General features: G+C 41.9%; 1 protein-coding gene across 1 annotated transcript in view; it reads right to left on the bottom strand.

The window, feature by feature from the left end:
* Positions 1-329: 329 nt before the first annotated feature.
* LOC120048017 (palmitoyltransferase ZDHHC9-like) overlaps positions 330-27,573 on the bottom strand; it is a 49,542-nt gene continuing 22,298 nt past the window's right edge. The window contains exons 3-9 of the mRNA XM_038993685.1: positions 15,289-15,447; positions 12,317-12,454; positions 11,600-11,648; positions 10,004-10,106; positions 5,200-5,303; positions 4,349-4,445; positions 330-3,855 (exon numbers count right to left, since the gene is read on the bottom strand). Of these exons, the coding sequence (XP_038849613.1) occupies positions 3,631-3,855; positions 4,349-4,445; positions 5,200-5,303; positions 10,004-10,106; positions 11,600-11,648; positions 12,317-12,454; positions 15,289-15,447 (875 nt within the window). The 3' untranslated portion in view covers positions 330-3,630. The remainder of the gene's footprint in view (positions 3,856-4,348; positions 4,446-5,199; positions 5,304-10,003; positions 10,107-11,599; positions 11,649-12,316; positions 12,455-15,288; positions 15,448-27,573) is intronic.

Below are 27,573 nucleotides of genomic sequence, written 5' to 3' on the forward strand. Positions count from 1 at the left end.
CTTTCTTTCGGAGGACCTGAGCCCTAGGACCATGCCTCAGGACTACCTGGCATGATGACTCCTTGCTGTCTATGTCTAAATAAATGTCTATTTATTGCCCCATTTACACTTTGCATTACGTGGTAATTGTGTCATCTGATCAGGATGACACAATTACTAGCTGTTCTAAGTTTTCTGCTTCTAAACATGGTATTTAAATGTGTCCCTTATCCTTCCACCGAGTCTGTATTGTGACCAGATTTCCTGGCCCCTCCCTGTATGCAAATTATTTGACAGATTGTTTCAAGCAGACAAAATCCTTTCCATGCAATAATTCAGAGACAACATTATTAATAAGACAATAATTTAATTACCAGATACACCAATCAATCATGTAAAAAGTGAGGGAAATATCATGAAATATAAATAATCACAGTGCTATTACTAAACAAAGTGAACATAAATATAATTCCATCAGTGGTATTGTATCTGTACTGTATGCATTATGTACTGTCATGTCTAGATCAGAGCCTTCAGATCGGAGACCCTCGTAGTACACATGTAACATAAATCCAAATCATACATCCAAACGTTAACTCAACATTGAGATAAACAATTCCAAACATCTCAGGTCATTGTATGTAATATTACTATATGCCCATAGAGATAGCATATAGTAAAAGGGTCCGATCCATTCAATTAGTTTTCAACCAGCTTAAACTTTAACATGAACATTCCCCTTTTCATTTGTTAATCACAATCACAAGTACAGTCTCACTCTCCATTGAAGCAGTACAGCAGGGAATTATCTATTGAGAGAGAATCTTTACAACTGTCCAGAACCAAAAACTATTCAGGGACAAAAACTTTCAACTTCAATTGATAGGAAGATTGGTTTGAGGGTAAGCCTAAGAACTGCTCCGAAAGATGAAAAAAAGTTTTTGGGGAAAAAATGATTAAAATAGAAGACATTTCCTGAAAGGCCTTCTCACAATTGCATACATAGAAATTCAGAAAATAATGTATACCACTATTTGATTAAAACATCCCTTTGTTGTCTGTTTCAAAAGGCAGTTTACATTATCGGCAGCTCTGGGGTGAAATCTCCCCTAGGTACAGATTTAGGATCAGCTTCCCGTCCCCCAATCCTAACCATTAGTGAGTAAAATTCTGATTCAAGATCTGCGTCTAGGGAAACCTTACCCTACACCTTCTGAGCACAATTAAAATAGTGATAAAAACACTGCAAGGGCCTAGGTGGTTGTGTTTACTCATAGTTCAAATCAGGATAAAGTCTGGGTTACTGTTGTAATGTTATTGAGTGTAAATTGTAACAACTAGTAACTCCCCTACTCACATTCCTAATTCAAATACACTGGAACAGAGAATATTTGTGAAATGAAATCAAATGAACAGAAGTTTAAACATACTGCTTGGCCATATACAGTAGCGCTGCAATCCTTTATATGAATTAAATCAGATTACTAAAGTATTATTCTATTCTGGTCATGTATAAATTATCATCTTGGGCCTATCAGTTGGCTGAAAGACTCAACATTGTTATACTCGAGTTTCTATATAAGTATACAGCACAATTACTCTGCCTTACATATAACACAATGAGTAATACAAACTCTCTCCATTGTCAACCAGTAGCAGTTTAACATATCACCCAATTCTCACTGACCATCTTTTGTGAATCCTAGCCTAGTTGAAAAGCAGCTGAAATCCTCACACCTTGCCCGCCTCTCACAAACCCTCAATCCTCCGTTCCGTTTGGTGTGAAATGAACAGATGAGAAAGAAGAGAGAAAGCAGCTGCCGTCTCACTTTTCCAGTTTGATAATGAGCCCGCCACAGATGGCTGGTGTACTGAATATCTTCCCTGGGAAACACAGAGAGGAAGAGGAATGGAGATAATGAAAGCTGTCCTCAGCAATAGGTGGATGATAAGGAGAAAGGGCACCAAGTTGACAGTGGAAGCTAGAGAGGAAAAATTAAAAAGTTGCATGACTTGCAAGAAGCAGGGTGGATGTTCATTCACAGGCAAATATCTAATACTGGCCACATACACTCAAAAACAGAGACAACCTGGTTCTCTTCTCTCAATCTTCCCTTTTCATCAGCAATAGACCCAATAGTTCTCAACACCTACATATATTATTTACATTTAAACAATGGCTTTACTTCATTTTCTGCTGTCTCTAAGTCTCATTGGTAACTGTATAAAAAGGGATGTTATTTACAGTTGGCATGTACGATTTGGAGTGCTGAGTCATGAACTGGAGTCTAAGGGTCTCTGTAGCTCGACCTGGAGTCTAAGGGTCTCTGTAGCTAGACAACCTTAGTTATAGTTGCATGTGACAGCGCAGCTTTTTGATAAGGCACTGTAACTAGTGTCTACTGTCAACAGCAATCAGACCTTCTGTCTCTCTCTCACACACAGGTTGGGGCCGTAATTATAAATTAAGTCAATTCAGAGGGTCAATGGAAATTCCAAAAAAAAAAATTTAAACTTGGAAAAGGAATTTCAGTTTACTTTCTGAATGGACTGAATTGAAATGAAAATGCCCCCAACAATGACACACACCCCCTCTGGGACCCACCCTCTGGGACGTACCAAAGTGGCTGCTTCTAATGCTAGATACAGGAACTCTGAGGGTACCCCTGGAAACGGCCTGCCATTTCAGAAGATCGTTCAACCTTTTTTTCCTTTCAGTTTACCCTCTGAATTGACTGAATGTATAATGACGGCCCCAACCCTGGTGTGTGTGTGTGTGTGTGTGTGTGTGTGTGTGTGTGTGTCTGACAGTCTAAAAATGGAAGGATAGTAGCCAAGGCGGCACCTTAATCTCAACATTTCTAGAGATGTTCATTAGAATCCCTTACTGAAGAGACAAAAAGGTTGCCTCTTTACCGCAACCATAAACGATGGTTAGTGTTTCCCTTCTCTGCCATGTTTACCTGTTCAACACACCCTAAACTAGCTGTCAGTCCTTATTTCCTCATCATCCTAATAGCTGTTGTGCCAACTGCCCAGCTTCCCATGGATTGCATTGGGGCCTGATCGGTGTGGTTCTGAGAACAGACTAATAGTGTGGATGTGTTAGAGGCTTTACAATAAGTGTATTTGTCAGATATTTTGCAATGCTAAGTATTTTACAACTGACTTCTTCACATTAAAAAAATCATCACAGCTATAAAACAAAAGACAGAGAAACAGTAGCATTAACAATCAATTTTAGGACCCCTTCAGCCTCACACTACCCAGGATATACAGTCATCTGCATCCAGTGGGTTCACAGTTCCTAGTTTCCCCATTATCTGTGTTTTTCCATGCAATGTTCAGGGGGAGGAGAAAGGTGCCGAGCTACCATCCTTCTGGAGTGTGAATGTCAATCAAGCAGTCCTGCAGTCACTAACTTAGGGGGGATGCAGGTTTGGTGGGGGCACCAACTCTGCATATCTGGTGGAATGAGCAGGGAGTCAGAGCCTTGCAGTTATTCTCCACTCATTACAGGCAGATGCTTCTCACTCATATAGCTCATACAGAAGCTGATTAAAGTGTCTCCCTCACAGGTCCAGACAGAGCGCTTTAGGGAAAGATTGTGACGGACTGTGGGAAGGGCAAGGAAAAACCCCAACCATGCAGCTAGAGTGCCTTATCCTTGGCAATAAATGAGGCCTCCGCGTCAGTTTCAGGTGAGGCCAAGGGCGGGACTTTGGTGGGAGTCGGCGAGGATTTGGGTAGACTGGGCAGCTTCTCCTCCCTGGGGGAGGGGCTTATTTTCTCTGCATGAGCGTTGGCAGAGTCTGCGATGCTGGGCTTGGCGTCGTCAGGGGTGTGCTCGTTGGGGATGAGTGGAGCTGTAGTTTTCTGCAGAGGGAACATGGCACAATAAGAAGACTCTAATAGTAACCAAAGACCAGGAACTATTGATAGCTGGCCTGTATTAGAATTCAGGGCAAGTGAAAAGGGAAAACATTGTACCAGTAGAAATATACAGACACAAAGCGAGGCACAAAATAGCTAGACATAGTGAGGTGCAACAGTAGATAAGCTATACATAGGCACGGAATGGCAACTGCAGACAATGCAAGGTGCAAAATGGCATCTGTACAGAGGCAGAAAATGGCTACAGAACAGTGAGCCGCTGAGTACTTTAATACTATCTCTATAAAAAAGGAAAACAGTTTCTGCTCTACAGTACATTGTTCTCCCTGTACACCTTTGCTTTCCTTCTCTCCTCCCTCTCGCTCTATTGATTTAGGCTATATTTTATGCACGCTCACTGTACTATGCTTTGTGTCTGGCAAGCTGGAAGGATTTTAGTGCCAGACACAGTAAATTAGTGTGTGTGTGTGCTTACTGTGGTCTGTGGCACTGGATTGCTGTTGGTGGCAGGCTCGGCGGCGGATGTGGGAACAGGCAAATCATCCCGCATCAGCCCTCTTCTGTCCAAGACACTGCCAAGGGAAGACAGACAAATCAGTCATCAACACAACCCTATTCACTACCGAAACAGAGAGGAGGGAGAGAGAGAACGAGATAGAGACGGAGGGAGGGAGGGAGGGAGGGAGGGAGGGAGGGAGGGAGGGAGGGAGGCTACGGTATGAGGGGAATAAAAAGAGAGACTAAGTTAGCAAGAGTGAGAGACTAGGGAGGGATGGGTGAGGGTCGGAAGAGGACGACAGAGGAGGGTGGCTACAGAGAAGAAGAATATTACAGAGACAAGTTAGAAAGAGAGAAAAAAAAGAGAGAGACCATGAGAAGAACACAGAAGCAGAGTATTTTCCACACTAGTTCATCCTCTGAGCAGAGACAAGGCAGCTAGATGTCCTACAGCACAGTACCTGGGGTACGCAGGCCCACACAGCACTAGTGGTCCTACAGCACAGTAACTGACATATGCAAGCCCACACAGCACTAGTGGTCCTACAGTACCTGGGGTATGCAGGCCCACACAGCACTAGTGGTCCTACAGCACAATACCTGGGGTATGCAAGCCCACACAGCACAGTACCTGGGGTACGCAGGCCCACACAGCACTAGCGGTCCGACAGCACAATACCTGGGGTATGCAGGCCCACACAGCACTAACGGTCTTACCGCAGAGTACCTGGGGTACGCATGCCCACAAAGCACTAGTGGTCCTACAGTACAGTACCTGGGGTAAGCAGGCCCACACTGCACTAGTGGTCCTACAGCACAGTACTGTACCTGGGGTATGCAGGCCCACACAGCACTTCACAGCAGTTATTGATGATGTTCTTGTGGCTGTAGGGGTTCTGCACCCGGTTCTTTCCAGACCACGAGCCTTTGATCTGTTTAACAGAAAATACAGTCCCCAGTTTAAAAAAATACAGTAGAAACACATATAGCAAGGTACACATTTATCGTGTCATCTATTCCACCTAGGGTCAATTCCATTTCAATCCAAGTCAAAATTCTTTGTTTTTAAATGAGGAAATTGGAATTTCAGTTCTGGAATCTACTGAATTGGAATGGAATCTAGCCCAACCCTGCTTCAGCCAGATGCAAACACTCTTACCGAGAGAGACCTGAAGTTGGGTCGGTTTTATGACTTAACGACCAGTCGTAAATGGTTTCTAACTTTCTCCCTCTGCCTCTCAGTATCCAAGAATGGAATGTCTGAGTTGTATAGAGACTCTTGCCAAAAGAACTTCAACATCCAAAAGTGGATAATGAAACATTATTCCTAACATAAAGAATGTGTGAAATTGTCGGCGGGGATGCAAACAATGATTATGTCGTATCATTTGTGATGTCATTAAAAGACGGTTTAACGGAAACATTGTAACTTTAAGAGCTTTCACAATGTATATGTCAGAATTACTCAACTTTTGTGAAGATGAAATGTGATTTTAGCCTTCTAAATTAGATAATTGTTGTTATATAAAGTTTTACACAGTCAGTAACCACACCCACATGAGCACAGGCATTATGCCATAAGGATGATACACCCCTTTTCCCAGAGTGCTTATAAAGGACTTTACATTAGACCAAAACATGCCGGGTTGCTGCCGAGGTGTAGAGTGGTTCTAGCTGTACCCTGAATAATCAACCATTGAGACCATAGAACGTGAGGGTTTGGTCCACACTTTACAAAATGTTTTTAAAAAACAACAAGACCAGAAAATGGTAAGACCCTCAAACTCAGAGAAGACTAGACATGCATCACCTGCAGCTCTGCATGTAACGTAGACAAGGAAACTCGACCGAAGACGAGAAAAGAAGAACATTTCCCTATCAAAGGACCATTGGAATGTCTGATGTATCCAGTCTAACGAACACTTCCAGAACAAAGAAAGCTACTACTACAACTACTAAGGACATGGTGACCTCTGGTGGACAACCAGAGACCTACACAAACAGACACTGTCGAACTATTCGTCACAGACGGATCGGGTGATTTGAGAGAGACGACAAAGACATACAAGTGAAAAATATGTACATTGCATTTCTAAATACAAATGAGCGGTTGTTAGGGTGCTAAATATCTATATGTACGATGAGCGTATTATTCAACTGTATGTTCAATCGTTGAATTATTTTGTCTCTCCTCTCCCCACCCCTTTCATTGTGTAACCAGCCGTCATACCGGGTTAGTCCACTAGGGACGTTTTATTGCATTGTTAGTAATCAATGTATCCTGTGTGTGTTAATGTACTTGTGTGTGATTATTTAGGTAATTATTTATTTACTAACTAAGCCAATTTGTCTATCGCTGAGTCATGTAGACTAGGGTTCGTGCAGATTTAACGGATTATGCGACGTTCAGAATGAGATTGATATGAGCAAATTATTGACTGCTATGATAGAGATATTCTGATCTATTCTTGAGTTAATTCGGTAAACGGTAACTCATTAAACAAACTTTTCCCATGGTACCCCAGGTTACTAATGAGTTGATTGTTACATGATTAAATTAATCACGTAATAATTAGTTAAATATTCGATAAATAGCATGTCATCGCATTAATGATAATCACTTCACGACACACGTTTGGCTGCGGGCCGAGGCCCTGCAGGTATTGATATGTCTATTATTAGCCTGATGACAGACAAGGCAGGCTGACAGCCACGGTGCTGTGTTGCTACCAAAGTGACAGTGGCTCATTTTGCTCACACTGCTCAATACCAGTAAAAAGATGGCTGGCAGCGTGCAAGGGGAGAAAGAAGATGAATAATACATTAAACATTAAAGTAGAGAAAGAGCTCTGCAGCTTTCAACTGCTGCCATCTCTGCCTCTTGCCAGCACCTCTGCACTCACATCTGGGAAAAACTTGGATACAGATATACAGTGCCTTCGGAAAATATTCAGACCGTTTGACTTTTCCACATTTTGTTGTTACAGCCATATTCTAAAATGGATTAAATAAAAATCCTCAGCAATTAACACACAATAACCCATAATGTCAAAGCAAAAACAGGTTTTTAGACAAATGTTTTCAAATGTATTAAAAATAAAAACAGAAATATCTTATTTACATAAGTATTCAGACCCTTTGCTATGAGACTCAAAATTGAGCTCAAGTGTGCCCCGTTTCCATTGATCACCCGTGAGATGTTTCTAACTTGGAGTCCACCTGTTGTAAATTCAATTGACTGGACATGATTTGGAAAGGCACACACGTGTCTATATAAAGGTCCCACAGTTGACAGTGCATGTCAAGACAAAAAACAAGCCATGACGTTGAAAAAATTGTCCGTAGAGCTCCAAGACAGGATTGTATCGAGGCACAGATCTGGGGAAGGGTACCAAAAAATGTCTGCAACATTGAAGGTCCCCAACAACACAGTGGCCTCCATCATTCTTAAAATGTAAGAAGTTTGGAACCACCAAGACTATTCCAAGAGCTGACCGCATGGCCAAACTGAGCAATCGGGGGAGAAGGGCCTTGGTCAGGGAGGTGAGCAAGAACCCGATGGTCACTCTGACAGAGCTTTAGAGTTCCTCTGTGGAGATGGGAGAACCTTCCAGAAGGACAACAATCTCTGCAACACTCCACCAGTCAGGCCTTTATGGTAGAGTGGCCAGACGAAGCCACTCCTCAGTAAAAGGCACATGACAGCCCGCTTGGAGTTTGCCAAAAGGCACCTAAAGACTCTCAGACCATGAGAAACAAGATTCTCTGGTCTGATGAAACCAAGATTGCACTCTTTGGCTTGAATGCCAAGCGTCACGTCTGGAGGAAACCTGGCACCATCCCTAAGGTGAAGTACGGTGGTGGCAGCATCATGCTGTGGGGATGTTGTTCAGCGGCAGGGACTGGGAGACAGTCAGGATCGAGGCAACGATTAATGAAGCGAAGTACAGAGAGATCCTTGATGAAAACCTGCTCAGGACGTCAGACTGGGGCGAAGGTTCACCTTCCAACAGGACAACAACCCTAAGCACACAGCCAAGACAATGCAGGAGTGCTTCGGGAAAAGTCTCTGAATGTCCTTGAATGGCCCAGCCAGAGCCCGGACTTGAACCCAATCGAACATCTCTGGAAAGACCTGAAAATAGTTTTGCAGCAACATTCCCCATCCAACCTGAAGAAACTCCCCAAATACAGGTGTGCCAAGCTTGTAGTGTCATACCCAAGAACACTTGAGAGGGTCTGAATACTCATGTAAATGTGATCAGTGTATTTTTATAAATTAGCAAAAATGTCTAATAACCTGTTTTTGCTTTGTCATTATAGATTGATGAGGGGAAAAACTACTTCGTTACGTAACAAAAATGTGGAAAAAGTCAAGGGGTCTGAATACTTTCCGAAGACACTGTACGGCTGCATACACAGGACACTATTGCAGAGCAGAATCCTCCCGCCACACCAACACAAGGTCAGCTGGGAGTGAGGGCAAGGGGAGGCGGTAGTGACACTGACAAACTTGTCAAATGCCTCAATATTCAAAAGGCTTTTAAATTATTTATTTTTTAAATGGTTTTGTTTATGTAATACCCACAGATTTGAGTATCTAAGAGTGCCATGTAGCAAACTTCAGTCACTCCTGCATTGCCGTTCATACGCAATGGCCATATAAAGTAAACATTGCTATGACGTATTTGATTGATTCCAGCCTTTTAGTGCCAACTAAGACTGCAAAGAACAAAAAGGGTGTGGTTGCCAAGGTGACAGCTGACAGGTGGTATAACTGTAATGTTTACACCACCCACCCTAAGTGTGTATCTTTCCAGCCACATGAAGCCCCGCCATGTTAGCACTCCCCTTTTAGCATTAACAGTACCCTGGAGTGAAGAAGATCCTAACAACTGACACAGGGTTCGATCTTATTGCAGCTCCTTATGGTTAAGTACTAGGGGAAGAGTTAATCTGAACCCAGATCTGTGGTCATGTAAAAACGTTTTACTCAAGTGTCCAGCTGTGCAGTGTCTCTAGAGAGACGGCTTGCCTCCCGCAATGCACCAATGTTCCAGCATACCCGCCTGTACTTAAACGTGGTTTGGCAGAGAGGAAAGGGCAGAGCGGAGACATCCGGCTTCCTTACAACATTGCCTTATCCACTTGATGCCCTAGCGTAAACATCCCCCGGACACAAAATAATAACTAGCAAGAGAGTGAATTTCACAAGTGGCTAGTTTGTATCAACTACCTTCACTAAAACCACTGCAAAGGTTTTGCCTGCAAACTTTGGTTTTATAATCGCAACATTCTGGCAGGTCTGCCTACTGGCTATGGTAGGAGTTTTTAATGAGCACAATTTTAAGCCCTGTCTACCCAAACTTGTGATTTGTTGTAAGAGTTGTCTGTCTGAAAAGGACACTCCACGGAATAAAAAAACATCTAAATTACCAAAATAATCCATCATGATTCCCTGACCTAGGGCTGCTGCCCTAGGTCTAATATTTTCAAGACGACCGGCTGTGTCAATCTAAAATGTCCTCCCTTTCCATATCTCCATTCTTTAAATCACCAGTTAGGGATAGAAGACGCTAGTTTAAACTATTGAGACATACTATAGAGAATGGTAGAGAATACAGATACTCACATCCTCATTGGTGGTCTGGTTGAGGGAGATCAGGTAAGTATGGAAGCCTGTCAGTCCCACCACTGACCACAAGGTGAAGAAGCACACCAGCACTTCCAGCACAGTGGGATCAGGTTAAGGAAACAACAGCACAGATACTGCACTACAAGCTGTCAAAGTCCACAGGTCAAGGATAGGTCTTTCATGACATTACTGCAATAAGTAATGATTTATTATGTCTTTTGACATTACATGTCCCAGTGACGATTCAGCTTATAACTCAACTTGATTCAAACTAAATTCTGTATTATTAATAGTGTCTTCGTTTCTTTTAGTGGCCCTAAGGGGGAAGCTACGGTGGCCCTAAGGGGGAAGCTACGGTGGCCCTAAGGGGGAAGCTACGGTGGCCCTAAGGCGGAAGCTACGGTGGCCCTAAAGGTCAATAAACAGATGGTATTGTGAACTGTAGATGTACACTACTGTTCAAAAGTTTGGGGTCACTTAGAAATGTCCTTGTTTTTGAAAGAAAGCATGTTTTTTGTCCATTAAAATAACATCAAATTGATCAGAAATACAGTGTAGACATTGTTAATGTTGTAAATGACTATTGTGGCTGGAAATGGCAGATTTATGGAATATCTACATAGGCGTACAGAGGCCCATTATCAGCAATCATCACTCCTGTGTTCCAATGGCACGTTGTGTTAGCTAATACAAGTTTCACTTTAAAAGGCTAATTGATCATTAGAAAACCCTTTTGCAATTATGTTAGCACAGCAGAAAACTGTTGTTCTGATTAAAGAAGCAATAAAACTGTCCTTTAGACTAATTGAGTATCTGGAGCATGAGCATTTGTGGGTTTGATTACAGGCTCAAAATGGCCAGAAACATAGAACTTTCTTCTGAAACTCGTCAGTCTATTCTTGTTCTGAGAAATGAAGGCTATTCCATGTGAGAAATTGCCAAGAAACTGAAGATCTCGTACAACGCTGTGTCCTACTCTCTTCACAGAAAAGCGCAAACTGGCTCTAACCAGAATAGAAAGAGGAATTTGAGGCCCCGGTGCACACCTGAGCAAGAGGACAAGTACATTAGAGTGTCTAGTTTGAGAAAAAGACACCTCACAAGTCCTCAACTGGCAGCTTCATTAAATAGTACCCGCAAAACACCAGTCTCAAAGTCAACAGTGAAGAGGCGACTCTGGGATGCTGGCCTTCTAGGCCTGTAATCGAACCCACAAATGCTGATGCTAAAGACACTCAACTAGTCTAAAGAAGGCCAGTTTTATTGCTTCTTTAAATCAGCACAACAGTTTATCTGTGCTAACATAATTGCAAAAGGGTTTTCTAATGATCAATTAGCCTTTTAAAAAGATACACTTGGATTAGCTAACACAGGAGTGATGGTTGCTGATAATGGGCCTCTGTACGCCTATGTAGATATTTCATTTTTTTAATCTGCCGTTTCCAGTTACATTAGTCATTTACAACATTAACAATGTCTACACTGTATTTCTGATCAATTTGATGTTATTTTAATGGACCAAAAAATTTGCTTTTCTTTCAAAAACAAGGACATTTCTAAGTGACCCCAAACTTTGTGGAACTGAAAGGATATGTCCCAGGTGTGTCCTGTAGTGTCTTCACAAATCCAGAGTTCACCGAGCCTGTAGAGACGTGTAGATAGTTAAGAGGGTTTCTGTGATACACGCAAGCTCTCAAGCACACCACACACATCTAATAAGCTCCAAGACATGCACCTAAATATTCCCCTCTCACTCACTCCACAACGCCATTAAAAAAAATAAACGATTAATACAAATTAGGGATGACATTGACAGTACGCTGGCTGAGGCTTGAATTATGCTCAGAAGCCTGGAGCTAATTATCCTGACTTTAAATGCTCTATGCTTTTCCCTGCCCTCCTGCTGTCTGTAAAGGCCCATATAGGAACACAAGAGTGTGTGTATCATCCAGGCAGTTAGCGTTGCATGTCACTTCATGCTCTAGTCAAGCCTCAGCTGAACTAGGTCTCGGTTTCATCACATCACCATATTTAGCCCACATCACTCACTTGGCGAGCCCCATCCAGTTTGGTTACATTCCCTCAACTGTCAATAGTGACAGCTTACCAAACCTGTGTATTTCCTATCCTCCAATCTGTAAACACCATGTCTGGAAGTCTGTCATGGTCTGAAACTGACCTGGACCTACCTTAGAATATAATACCAAAAGCTGCTCTGGTCTTGGCTGTGACACAACAATAACATTCCGGCGTGCCAAGCCCCACACATACACCCCCACCCCCTCCCTGTAGCTCCAGGAGAATACTCACGCATCACCACGTGTACGATATTGAAGGTGAATATGTAGATGGTGAGCAGAGACAGGGAGAGGGTGAACAGGTAGAAGTAACGGTAGTTCCTCTTGCCCACACAGTTGCCCACCCAGGGGCAGTGATGGTCAAAACGATCTGTAAAAGAAGAGGAGGATGAGGTTAAAGACGGAGGGGGATAAGGTTAAAGACTGATGAGGTTAACATCTTTGGGACAGGGGGGCAGTATTGAGTAGCTTGGATAAAAAGGTGCCCAGAGTAAACTGCCTGCTACTCTGTCCTAAAAGCTAGAATATGCATATAATTAGTAGATTTGGATAGAAAACACTGACGTTTCTAAAACTGTTTGAATGATGTCTGTGAGTATAACATAACTTATATGGCAGGCAAAAACCTGAGAAAAAATTCAACCAGGAAGTGTGAAATCTGAGGTTTGTAGGTTTAAGTCTTTGCCTATCCAAGATACAGTGGACATGGGGTCATATTGTACTTCCTAAGGCTTCCACTAGATGTCAACAGTCTTTAGAATCTTGTTTGATGCTTCTACTATAAAGGAGGGGGGAATGAGAGGGGATTGAGTCAGAGGTCTGGCAGAGTGCCACGAGCTGGTCATGCGCATTCACATGAGAGGTAGCTTGCGTTCCATTGCATTTCTGAAGACAAAGGAATTCTCCGGTTGGAACATCATTGAAGATTTATGATAAAAACATCCTAAAGATTGATTCTATACTTCGTTTGACATGTTTCTACGAAGTGTAATATGACTTTTCGTCTGAACATTCGCCTGGACCTGCCAGCGCGTCGTCAGTTTGGATTGTGTACTAAACGCGCGAACAAAAGGAGGTGTTTGGACATAAATGGACTTTATCGAACAAATCAAACATTTATTGTGGAACTGGGATTCCTGGGAGTGCATTCTGATGAAGATCATCAAAGGTAAGTGAATATTTATAATGCTATTTCTGACTTTGACTCCACAACATGGCAGATATCTCTTTGGCTTGTTTGGGCTCCGAGCGCTGTACTCAGATTATTGCATGGTGTGCTTTTTCGGTAAAGCTTTTTTGAAATCTGACACAGCGGTTGCATTAAGGAGAAGTTTATCTAAAGTTCCATGCATAACACATGTATTTTCATCAACATTTATGATGAGTATTTCTGTAAATTGATGTGGCTCTCTGCAAAATCACCGGATGTTTTGGAAGCAAAACATTACTGAACGTAACGCACCAATGTAAACTGAGATTTTTGGATATAAATATGAACTTTATCGAACAAAACATACATGTATTGTGTAACATGAAGTCCTATGAGTGTCATCTGATGAAGATCAAAGGTTAGTGATTCATTTTATCTCTATTTATGCTTTTTGTGACTCCTCTCTTTGGCTGGAAAAATGGCTGTGTTTTTCTGTGGCTATGTACTGACCTAACATAATCGTTTGGTGTGCTTTCGTTGTAAAGCCTTTTTGAAATCTGACACGTTGGCTGGATTCACAACAAGTGTAGCTTTAATTTGGTGTATTGCATGTGTGATTTCATGAAAGATAAATTTTTATAGTAATTTATTTGATTTTGGCGCTCTGCATTTTCACTGGATGTTGGCTAGCGTCCCACATATCCCAGAGAGGTTAAAGGCCAATGAGGTTAAAGACCGATGGGAAGAGGTTCTGGGGCCATGGGATCAAACGCCACTCCATCATACACACACAAAAAAAACTTAGTTCAATTTAACTTGGAGATGCCAATGAGTGCATAGGATAGACCCTTCCCCAAAGTTCTGCTGGTTTAATGTACCAAAGATAGTAAAATACATTTCACTAACAAAGAGTAAACTGCAGGCTATAACAAAGAGAGTGACACACACACACACACACACACCAGTAATGAATTTGGCAGACCAACATATTGGCATCACATTGACAACTAATTCTGACAACAACCTGTTCAACAAAGGTAAAGTAGCCATTATCCAAATGTTCTCTGCTACAAAAGGTCACGAACCCTCAAAGACGAGCGCATGGCTATTACAAGCAATAGGAGCCGTTTCCCTATAATTCCCTCTGGTCTGAATATAGTGACCCCCGTCTCATTATTACCAGAGTGAATGCAGGGTCAAATAGCTTTAGAGGCAAAACATCTTGCTTTAAACTGTTCTCCCTGTGGCAGATAACACGCACACCCTGGATAGTTTCACAACATTATTTAAATGAAAATTATAACAGCATGCAGGTGGAAGACTTCTGCATTGGAGCATAATAATAATGAGGAAGAACCATCAGATATACGCATGCTCTGTTGATGTACGGTATATGAGCCTCGTGTAGATAGACTACTAAATCATATATGGCACACGCGGCAGCGCCCACAAGTACAGAGTGAGGATAGAGAAGACGGTGGAGGATCCGTGTGTGCCTCTATGCACAGTCATGGTTAGAACACAGGGCTGTCTGTGTGGGGCCAGTGCACCTGCTGCAGTCTGTCTGGGTCACACACACCCATCATGACACAGCAGCCTGTCTCCTTACAGGATACTCTGCACTAAGGGCTCAATTCAATCAATGAAGGGAGAGGGTTTGATGTACATACAGCTTTGCCCAGGAGCAAGACAAAAAAAAATACACTACTTCTTCCTCAATGCAATCAAGTCTGTGTTGTATTTCACAGAATAAAAAATAAAAAAATCTAATCACATATTTTGAATAAAACCAGTGGGCGTGGTTATTAGCTGGAAGGAAGGCGGTTTCCATGGAACTGCCCTGTGTGTGGTATTAACAACACTGACAAATCAATGTAGGCAAGGTCAAGTCTTGAGCAAACATTTAAAAACGTCTGTAGAATGTGTCCTTCACACACTGCTAAAAGAAAAGCTAGTCCCCAACACAATACCCAGTCTCAGAGTGAATTCTTCTATGATAACAAAATGAATTAAAAACTGAAGGGAGCAGGAGGGAGAAGAGAGCTCTCCCTTACCCACGCAGTTGTCACATATACTGCAGTGTGAGGCACGAGGTGGTCGGAAGATCTTGCAGGTGTAGCAGTACTTCAGTTTGACAATCTGCCCATTGATTTGGACGTTGCGGATCCGAGGTGGAGGCCGCTGCCCGGCCGGGACGTTCCCATTGGTCGCCTCTGTGAAAAACGGAGGGAAAGGAGACATCAACAAAAGGTGCCCATTTTGGTTTATATGCAGTTAACAATCTAGTCATTATCATACTGTGTAGTGCAAGTTTCACAAATACAGGTTTAGCCTACTCTTGGAATAAATAGTCTTTTAACCAAGAATAATGATCATTTTTATTCAGTCATGTTTTAATCAAGGTTGGTCACATTTAGGAGTCACAGACCACATGGAAATTACACTGAACAAAAACATAAATGCAACAATTTCAAAATATTTTACTGAGTTACAGTTCATAAGGAAATCAGTCAATTTAAATAAATTCATTAGACCCTATGGATTTGGGAATACAGACAAGCATATTTTGGTCACCATGGATTTGAAAACCAGTCAGTATCTGGTGTGACCAACATTTGCCTCATGCAGCGCAACATCTCCTTCGCATCAAGTTGATCAGAGTGTTGATTGTGGCCTGTGGAATGTTGTCCCACTCCTCTTCAATGGCTATGCAAAGTTGCTGGATATTGGTGGGAATTGGAACACACTGTCGCAATGGGTGAGGTCTGTTGAGTATGCAGGCCATAGAAGAACTAGAACATTTTCAGCTTCCAGGAATTGTGTACAGATCCTTGAGAGATGGGGCCGTGCATTATTATCATGCTGAAACATGAGGTTAGGTAGAGTTGAAACCAGGATTCATCCGTGAAGAGCACACTTCTCCAGCATGCCAGTGGCCATCGATGGGGAATATTTGCCCACTGAAGAAGTCGGTTACGACGCCGAACTGCAGTCAGGTCAAGATCCTGGTGAGGACGACGAGCACGCAGATGAGCTTCACGGAGACGGTTTGTGCAGAAATTCTTAAGTCGTGCAAACCCACAGTTTCGTCGGCTGGTCTCAGACTATCCCGCAGGTGAAGAAGCCAGATGTGGAGGTCCTGTGCTGGCATGGTTACACTTGGTCTGTGGTAGTGAGGCCGGTTAGGCATACTGCCAAACACCTTGAGGCGGTTTATGGTAGAGAAAGGAGCATTCAATTCTCTGGCAACAGCTCTGGTGGACATTCCTGCAGTCAGCATGCCAATTGGACACAGACATCTGTGGCATTGTCTTGTGACAAAACTGCACATTTTAGAGTGGCCTTTTATTGTCCCCAGCACAGGTTGCACCTGTGTAATGATCATGCAGTTTAATCAGCTTCTTGATAATTAATCCACCTGACAGGTGGATTAATTATCTTGGCAAAGGAGAAATGCTCACGAACAGATTTGTGCACAAAATTAGAGAGAAATTAGCTTTTGTGCGTATGGAACATTTCTGGGATATTTTATTTCAGTTCATAAAACATGGGACCAACACTTTACATGTTGTGTTTATATATTTGTACAGTACACATTTTCAGTCGACTAAATATACAAGACTAAACCAAAGGATACATTTTTTTTTACATTTACCCACAGTGCCTCTACTAGACAAATATATAGTAGAGTATGTTCTGAGAATCTTGCAATGCCTGTTGCCAGCTCCACTGCCTGTTGCCAGCTCCACTGCCTGTTGCCAGCTCCACTGCCTGTTGCCAGCTCCACTTCAAAGAATTGTATTCAAAGCCGGTGGAAATCAAGGTTCCTATTGTGTTGAATATCTACACAGTAAAGCTGTGAGTTGAGCCACACCGGCTGATAAAGATGAAGGGCTTTGGAAGTACAAACACCAGAATAGTTGAACCTTAAGAATGTCAGTGAATGACATTTATTTGTATAAATTTTTTCATGATCTGTTATTGTTATTTATTAGCCTGGACCTGGGACGATGTGTCTTGCTGTGTCAGGGTATATAGTAGAGGTCGACCGATTATGATTTTTTTCAACGCTGATACCGATTATTGGATGACCGAAAAAAGCTGATAGCGATTTTTTTAAATATCGGCCGATTTTTATATATATTTGTAATAATGACAATTACAACTACTGAATGGACACTTATTTTAACTTAATATAATACATCAATAAAATCTATTTAGTCTCAAATAAATAATGAAACATGTTCAATTTGGTTTAAATAATGCAAAAACAAAGTGTTGGAGAAGAAAGTTTAAAAGTGCAATATTTGCCATGTAAAAAAACCTAACGTTTAAGTTCCTTGCTCAGAACATGAGAACATATGAAAGCTGGTGGTTCCTTTTAACACGAGTCTTCAATATTCCCAGGTAAGAAGTTTTAGGTTGTAGTTATTATAGGAATTATAGGACTATTTCTCTATACCAATTGTATCTCTATATCATCTCTATACCAATCTCGGGAGTTGATAGGCATAAACAGCATAATGCTTGAAGCACAGCTAAGAGCTGCTGGAAAATGCAGGAAAGTGCTGTTTGAATGAATGCTTACAAGCCTGCTGCTGCCTACCACCGCTCAGTCAGACTACTCTATCAAATCAGACTTAATTATAATATAACACACAGAAATACGAGCCTTAGGTCATTAATATGGTCAAATACGGAAACTATCATTTTGAAAACAAAACGTTTATTCTTTCAGTGAAATACGGAACCGTTCCATATTTAATCGAACGGGTGGCATCCCTAAGTCTAAATATTGCGGTTACATTGTACAACCTTCAACATTATGTCATAATTATGTACAATTCTGACAAATTAATTACGGTCTTTGTTAGGAAGAAATGGTCTTCACACAGTTCGCTACGAGCCAGGCAGCCCAAACTGCTGCATATACCCCGACTCTGCTTGCACAGAACGCAAGAGAAGTGACACAATTTCCCTCATTAAAAGAAATTCATGTTAGCAGGCAATATTAACTAAATATGCAGGTTTAGAAATATATAATTGTGTATGGATTTTAAAGAAAGGCGTTAATGTTTATGGTGAGGTACACATTGGTGCAACGGCAGTGCTTTTTTCGCGAATGCGCTTGTTAAATCACCAGTTTGGCGAAGTAGGCTGTGATCCGATGATAAATTAATAGGTACCGCATCGATTATATGCAACGCAGGACAAGCTAGATAAACTAGTAATATCAACCATGTGTAGTTAACTACTGATTATGTTAAGATTGATTGTTTTTTTCTAAGATAAATGTAATGCTAGCTAGCAACATACCTTGGCTCCTTGCTGCTCTCGCGTAAAAGGTAGTCAGCCTGCCACGCAGTCTCCTCGTGGAGTGCAATGTAATCGTCCATAATCGGAGTCCAAATATGCTGATTACCGATTGTTATGAAAACTTGAAAATCGGCCCTAATTAAAATCGGCCATTCCGATTAATCGATCGACCTCTAGTATATAGTTCTGTTCAACAAACACTACATGTACAAAAGTATGTGGACACCTGCTCGTCGACCATCTCATTTCAAAATCATGGGCATTAATATGGTGTTGGTCCCCCCTTTGCTGCTATAACAGCCTCCACTCTTCTGGGAAGGCTTTCCACTAGATGTTGGAAAAATTGTTGCGGGGAATTGATTCCCATTCAGCCACAAGAGCATTAGTGAGGTCGAGCACTGATGTTGGGCGATTATGCCTGGCTTGCAGTCGGCGTTCCAATTCATCCATAAGGTGTTTGGTGGGGTTGAGGTCAGGGCTCTGTGCAGGCCAGTCAAGTTCTTCCACACCGATCGACAAACCATTTCTGTATGGACCTTGCATTGTGCATGGGGGCATTGTCATAATGAAACAGGAAAAGGGCCTTCCCCCAACTGTTGCCACAAAGTTGGAAACACAGAATTGTCTAGAATGTCATTGTCAGCGTTAAGATTACCCTTCACTGGAACTATGAAAAACTGGACCATGAAAAACAACCCCAGACCATTATTCCTCCGCCACCAAACTTTGCAGTTGGCACTACGCATTGGGGCAGGTAGCGTTCTCCTGGCATCAGCCAATCCCAAATTCGTCCGTCGGACTGCAAAATGGTGAAGTGGGATTCATCATTCCAGAGAACACGTTTCCACTGCTCCAGAGTCCAATGGCGGCGAGCGTTACACCACACCAGCCAATTGCGCATGGTGATCTTAAGTTTGTGTGCGGCTACTCGGCCACGGAAACCCATTTCATGAAGCTCCCGGCAAATTGTTCTTGTGCTGATGTTGCTGCCAGGGGCAGTTTGGAACTTGGTAGTGAGTGTTGCAACCGATGATAGATGATTTTTACATGCTACAGTGCCTTGCAAAAGTATTCATCCCCCTTGACGTTTTTCATATTTTGTTGCATTACAACTTGTAATTTAAATTGATTTTTATTTGGATTTGACGTAATGGACGTACACAAAACAGTCCACATTGGTGAAGTGAAAAAAAATTATAAAAATATTTACGGAAAAGTGGTGCGTGCATATGTATTCACCCCCTTTGCTATGAAGCCCCTAAATAAGATCTGGTGCAACCAATTACCTTCAGAAGTCACATCATTAGTTAACCTCTTGAGCCTATGGGGGCGCCATTTCGACTTTGTAAAAATGAGTTCCCAAATTAAACTGCCTCGTACTCAATTCTTGCTCGTACAATATGCATATTATTATTACTATTGGATAGAAAACACTCTCTAGTTTCTAAAACCGTTTGAATTATTTCTCTGAGTGAAACAGAACTCATTCTGCAGCACATTTCCTGTCAGGGAGTGAGATTTCAGAAATCGAGGTCCCTGTTCTGAGGTCAGTTTATGTAAGCCATCGGGCTACATGCACTGCATACGTCTTCCTCTAGATGTCAGTAAGCGGTGAGAATTTGAATGGAGTGGATTGCGCAATCTGGGACCCTATATAAGACCGTGGAACGGAAGTACTGTCCTTTTCAACGGTGCGCCTGGCGCAAGAAGACATCACAATGGCGTCCTGCAAACGCTTTCGTTTTAGTAGTTCTATATCTCCGGTCATGTTTTTATTCGTTATAGGTGTTAAAGACATCATAAGGTAGTTAATTTAAACCGACTTATAGCAGTTTATAGCAGTTTATTGCGATTTTCTGGGATTTCTTTGTCATGCGCTTTCACGAGTTGGACACTTCTCCAGTGGGTGGCTATCGTTAGCTGCTATTTCGACAGGAGAAGAGGACATCTTTCAACCAAAAGACGATTGTTCTGGAGAAAGGACACCTTGCCCAAGATTCTGATGGAAGCTCAGCTAATAGTAAGCAGTCTTTATGCTGTTAATTCGTACTTATGTTGACAAATGTCAAATAATAATTCCGCCATGAATTATGGTGCGGTCTCGCTTTAGCGCACGCTGTATTGCGCAGTAACGTTCATTTAAAAAATCTAACACAGCGATTGCATTAAGAACTAATTTATCTTTCATTTGCTGTCCAACTTGTATTTTTTAGTCAAGTTTATGAATAGTTTTCGATTAGAATAGGTGCCTCTCCAAGATGGCGCCGGACAGATTGCTTGACGTTTTGGCCACTAATCACATTGTATAACCACGATTTGTGCCGCTAAATATGCACATTTTCGAACAAACTCTATATGCATTGTGTAATATGATGTTATAGGACTGTCATCTGAAGAATTCTGAGAAGGTTAGTGAAAAAATTAATATCTTTTGGTGGTTTATACGTTATCGCTATGTTTGGCTTGAATCAATGCTGTTGTGATGTTTGCTATTGTGGTAAGCTAATATAACGATATATTGTGTTTGCTGTAAAACACTTAGAAAATCTGAAATATTGTCTGGATTCACAAGATCTGTGTCTTTCAATTGCTGTACGCTGTGTATTTTTAAGAAATGTTTTATGATGAGTAATTAGGTAATACACGTTGCTCTCTGTAGTTATTCTAGTCGCTTTGGTGAGAGTTGTGATGGTGGCTGCAATGGTAAACTATGATTTATACCTGAAATATGCACATTTTTCTAACAAAACATATGCTATACAATAAATATGTTATCAGACTGTCATCTGATGAAGTTGTTTCTTGGTTAGTGGCTATTTATATCTTTATTTGGTCGAATTTGTGATAGCTACTGATGGAGTAAAAAACTGGTGGAGTAAAAAAAGTGGTGTCTTTTGCTAACGTGGTTAGCTAATAGATTTACATATTGTGTCTTCCCTGTAAAACATTTTAAAAATCAGAAATGATGGCTGGATTCACAAGATGTGTATCTTTCATCTGGTGTCTTGGACTTGTGATTTAATGATATTTAGATGCTAGTATTTACTTGTGACGCTATGCTAGGCTATGCTAGTCAGCTTTTTTACTGATGGAGGTGCTCCCGGATCCGGGTTTGGGAGGAATTAGAGGTTAAATAATGTCCACTTGTGTGCAATCTAAGTGTCACATGATCTCAGTATATACACACACAGTCGTGGCCAAAAGTTTTGAGAATGACACAAATATTAATTTCCACAAAGTTTGCTGCTTCAGTGTCTTTAGATATTTTTGTCAGATGTTACTATGAAACACTGAAGTATAATTATAAGCATTTCATAAGTGTCAAAGGCTTAATTGACAATTACATGAAGTTGATGCAAAGAGTCAATATTTGCAGTTTGACCATTCTTTTTCAAGACCTCTGCAATCCGCCCTGGCATGCTGTCAATTAACTTCTGGGCCACATCCTGACTGATGGCAGCCAATTCTTGCATAATCAATGCTTGGAGTATGTCAGAATTTGTGGGTTTTTGTTTGTCCACCCACCTCTTGAGGATTGACCACAGGTTCTCAATGGGATTAAGGTCTGGGGAGTTTCCTGGCCATGGACCCAAAATATCGATGTTTTGTTCCCCGAGCCACTTAGTTATCACTTTTGCCTTATGGCAAGGTGCTCCGTTACGCTGGAAAAGGCATTGTTCGTCACCAAAGTGTTCCTGGATGGTTGGGAGAAGTTGCTCTAGGAGGACGTGTTGGTACCATTCTTTATTCATGGCTGTGTTCTTAGGCAAAATTGTGAGTGAGCCCACTCCCTTGGCTGAGAAGCAACCCCACACATGAATGGTCTAAGGATGCTTTACTGTTGGCATGACACAGGACTGATGGTAGCGCTCACCTCGTCTTCTCCGGACAAGCTTTTTTCCGGATGCCCCAAACAATCGGAAAGGGGATTCAGAGAAAATATGACTTTACCCCAGTCCTCAGCAGTCGAATCCCTGTACCTTTTGCAGAATATCAGTCTGTCCCTGATGTTTTTCCTGGAGAGGTGGATTCTTTGCTGCCCTTCTTGACACCAGGCCATCCTCCAAAGGTCTTCGCCTCACTGTGCATGCAGATGCACTCACACCTGCCTGCTGCCATTCCTGAGCATGCTCTGTACTGGTGGTGCCCCGATCCCGCAGCGGAATCAACTTTAGGAGATGGTCCTGGCGCTTGCTGGACTTTCTTGGGCGCCCTGAAGCCTTCTTCACAACAATTGAACCGTTCTCCTTAAAGTTCTTGATGATCCGATAAATGGTTGATTTAGGTGCAATCTTACTGGCAGCAATATCCTTGCCTGAAATAAAAAATAAATAAAATATCCTTGCCTGTGAAGCCCTTTTTGTGCAAAGCAATGATGACGGCACATGTTTCCTTGCAGGTAACCATGGTTGACAGAGGAAGAACAATGATTCCAAGCACCACCCTCCTTCTGAAACTTCCAGTCTGTTATTCGAACTCAATCAGCATGACAGAGTGATCTCCAGCCTTATCCTAGTCAACACTCACACCTGTGTTAACGAGAGAATCACTGACATGATGTTAGCTGGTCCTTTCGTGGCAGGGCTGAAATGCAGTGGACATGTTTTTTGGGGGGGGGGATTCAGTTAATTTGCATGGCAAAGAGGGACCTATCAATTAATTGCAATTCATCTGATCACTCTTCAAAACATTCTGGAGTATATGCAAATTGCCTTCATACAAACTGAGGCAGACTGAACATTAATATTTGTGTCATTCTCAAAACTGTTGGCCACGACTGTACACCTGTTCTGAAAGGCCCCAGAGTCTGCAATACCACTAAGCAAGGGGCATCACTAAGCAAGCTGCACCATGAAGACCAAGGCACTCTTCAAACCGGTCAGGGACAAAGTTAAAGTTGTTGGGAAGTACAGATCAGGGTTGGGTTATAAAAAAATATCAAAAACTTTGAACATCCCACAGAGCACCGTTAAATCCATTATAATTCTTTTTAAAGAATATGGCACCACAACAAAGCTGCCAAGAGAAGGCCGCCCACCAAAACTCACAGACCAGGCAAGGAGGGCATTAATCAGAGGCACAACAAAGATAACCCTGAAGGAGCTGCAAAGCTTCACAGCGGAGATTGGAGTATCTATCCATAGGACCACTAAGCCAAACGAATTTGGTGTTCATCAAAAGGCATGTGGGAGACTCCCCAAACATATGGAAGAAGATACTCTCGGCAGATGTGACAAAAATTGAGCTTTTTGGCCATCAAGGAAAACGCTATGTCTGGCGCAAACCCAACACCTCTCATCACTGTAAGAACACCAATGTTTTTCCATCAGCAGGGACTGTTAAACTGGTCAGAATTGAAGGAATGATGGATGGCGTTAAATACAGGGAAATTCTTGAGGGAAACCGGTTTCAGTCTTCCAGAGATTTGAGACTGGGACAGAGGTTCACCTTCCAGCAGGACAATGACCCTAAGCATACTGCTAAAGCAACACTTGAGTGGTTTAAGGGGAAACATTTAAATGTCTTGGAATGGCCTAGTCAAAAACCCAGACCTCAATCCAATTTAGAATCTATGGTATGACTTAAAGATTGCTTTACACTAGCAGAACCCATCCAACTTGAAGGGGCTGGAACAGTTTTTCCTTGAAGAATGGGCCAAAATCCCAGTGGCTAGATGTGCCAAGCTTATAGAGACATACCCAAGAGACTTGCAGCTGTAATTGCTGGCAAAGGTGGCTCTACAAAGTATTGACTTTGGGGAGGTGAATAGTTATGCACACTCAAGTTGTTTTTTTGTCTTATTTCTTGTCTGTTTCACAATAAAAAATATTTTGCATCTTCAAAGTGGTAGGTATGTTGTGCAAAACAAATTTGTACAACCCCCCCAAAAAACCTTTTCATTCCAGGTTGTAAGGCAACAAAGCACAAAAAATGCCAAGGAGGTGTAAATACTTTCGCAAGCCACTGTATGCGCTTCAGCACTCAGTGGTCCCGTCCTGTGAGCTTTTGGCCTACCACTATGCAGCTTATCTGTTGTTGCTCCTAGACGTTTCCTCTTCACAATAACAGCACTTGTAGTTGTCCGGGGCAGCTCTAGCAGGGCAGAAATTTTATTAACTGACTTATTGGAAAGGTGGCATCCTATGATGCCGCCACATTGAAAGTTACAGCTCTTCAGTAAGCACATTTTTCTGTCCATTAAAATAACATCTTAATCAGAAATACAGTGCAGACATTGTTAATGTTGTAAATGACTATTGTAGCTGGAAACGGCTGATTTGTTTTATAGAATATCTACATAGGCGTACAGAGACCCATTATCAGCAACCATCACTTCTGTGTTCCAATAGCACGTTGTGTTAGCTAATCCAAGCTTAGCATTTTAAAAAGGCTAAAAAGCTGCCAGTTAAGGACTTGTGAGGCCTCTGTTTCTCAAATGAGACACTCATTTACTTGTCCTCTTGCTCAGTTGTGCACCGGGGCCTCCCACTCTTTTCTGGTTAGGGCCAGTTTGCACTGTTCTGTGAAGGGAGTAATACACAGCGTTGTACGAGTTCTTCAGTTTCTTGCCAATTTCTCGAATGGAATAGCCTTCATTTCTCAGAACAAGAATAGACTGACGAGTATCAGAAGAAATTGACAAATAGATAGGCTAATTGACATCATTTGAGTCAATTGGAGGTGCACATGTGGTTGTATTTCAAGGCCTACCTTCAAACTCAGTGCCTCTTTGCTTGACATCATGGGAAATTCAAAAGAAAATCAGCAAATAATTGTAGACCTCCACAAGTCTGGTTCATTTTTGGGAGCAATTTCCAAATGCCTGAAGGTACCACGTTCATCTGTACGAACAATAGTACGCAAGTATAAACACCATGGGACCACGCAGCTGTCATACCGCTCAGGAAGGAGACGGGTTCTGTCTCCTAGAGACGAACGTACTTTGGTGCGAAAAGTGCAAATCAATCGCAGAACAACAGCAAAGGACCTTGTGAAGATGCTGGAGGAAACAAGTACAAAAGTATCTATATCCACAGTAAAACCAGTCCTTTATCGACATACCCTGAAAGGCCGCTCAGCAAGGAAGAAGCCACTGCTCCAAAACCGCCATAAAAAAAACAGACTACGGTTTGCAATGACCCCAAGCATACTTCCAAAGTTGTGGCAAAATGGCTTAAGGACAACAAAGTCAAGGTATTGGAGTGGCCATCACAAAGCCCGGACCTCAATCCCATAGAAAATTCATGGGCAGAACTGAAAAAGCCTGTGCGAGCAAGGAGGCCTTCAAACCTGACTCAGTTACACCAGCTCTGTCTGGAGGAATGGGCCAAAATTCCCCCAACTTATTGTGGGAAGCTTGTGGAAGGCTACCTGAAACGTTTGACCCAAGTTAAACAATTTAAAAGGCAATGCTACCAAATACTAATTGAGTGTATGTAAACTTCTGACCCACTGGGAATGTGATGAAAGAAATAAAAGCTGAAAAACCATTCTCTACTGTTATTCTGACATGTCACATTCTTAAAATAAAGTGGTGATCCTAACTGACCTAAGACAGGACATTTTTACTAGAATTAAATGTCAGGAATTGTGAAAAACTGAGTTTAAATGCATTTGGCTAAAGTGTTTGTAAACTTCCGACTTCAACTGCATGTAGTGTAAAACGCTTATATTTTAATTATTCAAATAACATTACTGAATACTGCCAGGGGGAATGAATGCTAGGATAGGTGGAGAGACAGCACAACTTGAACCAAATCAAACATTTACACAGTTTGCTCTAAAAGCAGAGGCCATACCACCCCCAAAGTCTTTGCATGATTGAACAAGAGGATATGCAAGAAAGCAGAATACATTTTTTTTTTTTTTAAGGATCTTGCTACCACCATTGATGAAAATGTACAAATCAACACAGTGTACAGGACAAATCAACACAGCGTACTGTACAGGACACAAGACGGTGGTCAAATGGCTTCATCAAATGCTGCAAAAAATGTTTAAAGAAACACCAGGCTTTTTAACAAATCACAATGTCGAAATCACAGTAAGTTATATCAAACCACTTCCACTTAAAACCATTGCTTTGTTAATTAATTAAGGTAGCACTCCAGTGGTGAATGAGACCATACATGTAGTCCTTTGTGAAGATCCGGTCCTGGTCGTCCCATTATATATTCCAGGAGGATAGGCTCTCATCCGATTAGTAGTCCTCCAGGAGCCAGCTACTAACGGGTCTAAGTGACAGAGCACCACAGCTGAGCCTTCATCAATATGCTGGGCAGCCTGGGTTCTAGAGCCTACACATCTGCACCTGCCTGTCTCCCTTTAACACACCCCACGTTCCATCACAGACCCCACCGACTGCCACGCTGGCCAATGATGGCACATTAAAGACATTTTGGGAATGTAAAGGCAAGATGAAAACTATTCTGGCGACCGTACCAATAAAACGAGACAGGCATGCTAGAACGTCATGAATCAAAATCAAAGTTTGTAGGCAAAACCTTTGCAGTGGTTTTAGTTAAGGTAGTTGATGCAAATGAGTCACTTGCGAAATGCACTCATTAAAAATAACCTCTGATCTCCATCTTGCTAGATATTATTTTGTATTTTATTCAAGTGGATAAACTAGTGACGTACTGTAGGCAGTGACGTATTTCCTCTATGCCAAAAAAGTATATAATTGAACCCAGACCCAAGTCACTTTTGCCTAGGGTCAGATTTTTTGAGACTAGTGTACGATGAGGAAGACCAGTTTGAGCGCTAAATAGGTTGAGGGCAGGATCCTGCTGCAGAACACCAAACGCAATCTGTGGCTCAAAATACTAAACAAGGTCATGTCACACAAACTGAACGGCCTTGCTGTTCTAAGTAGTGCCATTACCGCCAAATCCCTAAATCCATTAAAATGTTAGCCCAATAGCATGTTAGCTAAATAGCCATTAGCCGAACAGGCAATAACAATTCACGTTATCCTAATAGGCAATAGCCTTTAGCATGGTTCACTGTTGTCTCACTGGAAG

This window comes from Salvelinus namaycush, chromosome 5 (genome assembly GCF_016432855.1).
Source record: "Salvelinus namaycush isolate Seneca chromosome 5, SaNama_1.0, whole genome shotgun sequence".
NCBI lineage: Eukaryota > Metazoa > Chordata > Actinopteri > Salmoniformes > Salmonidae > Salvelinus > Salvelinus namaycush.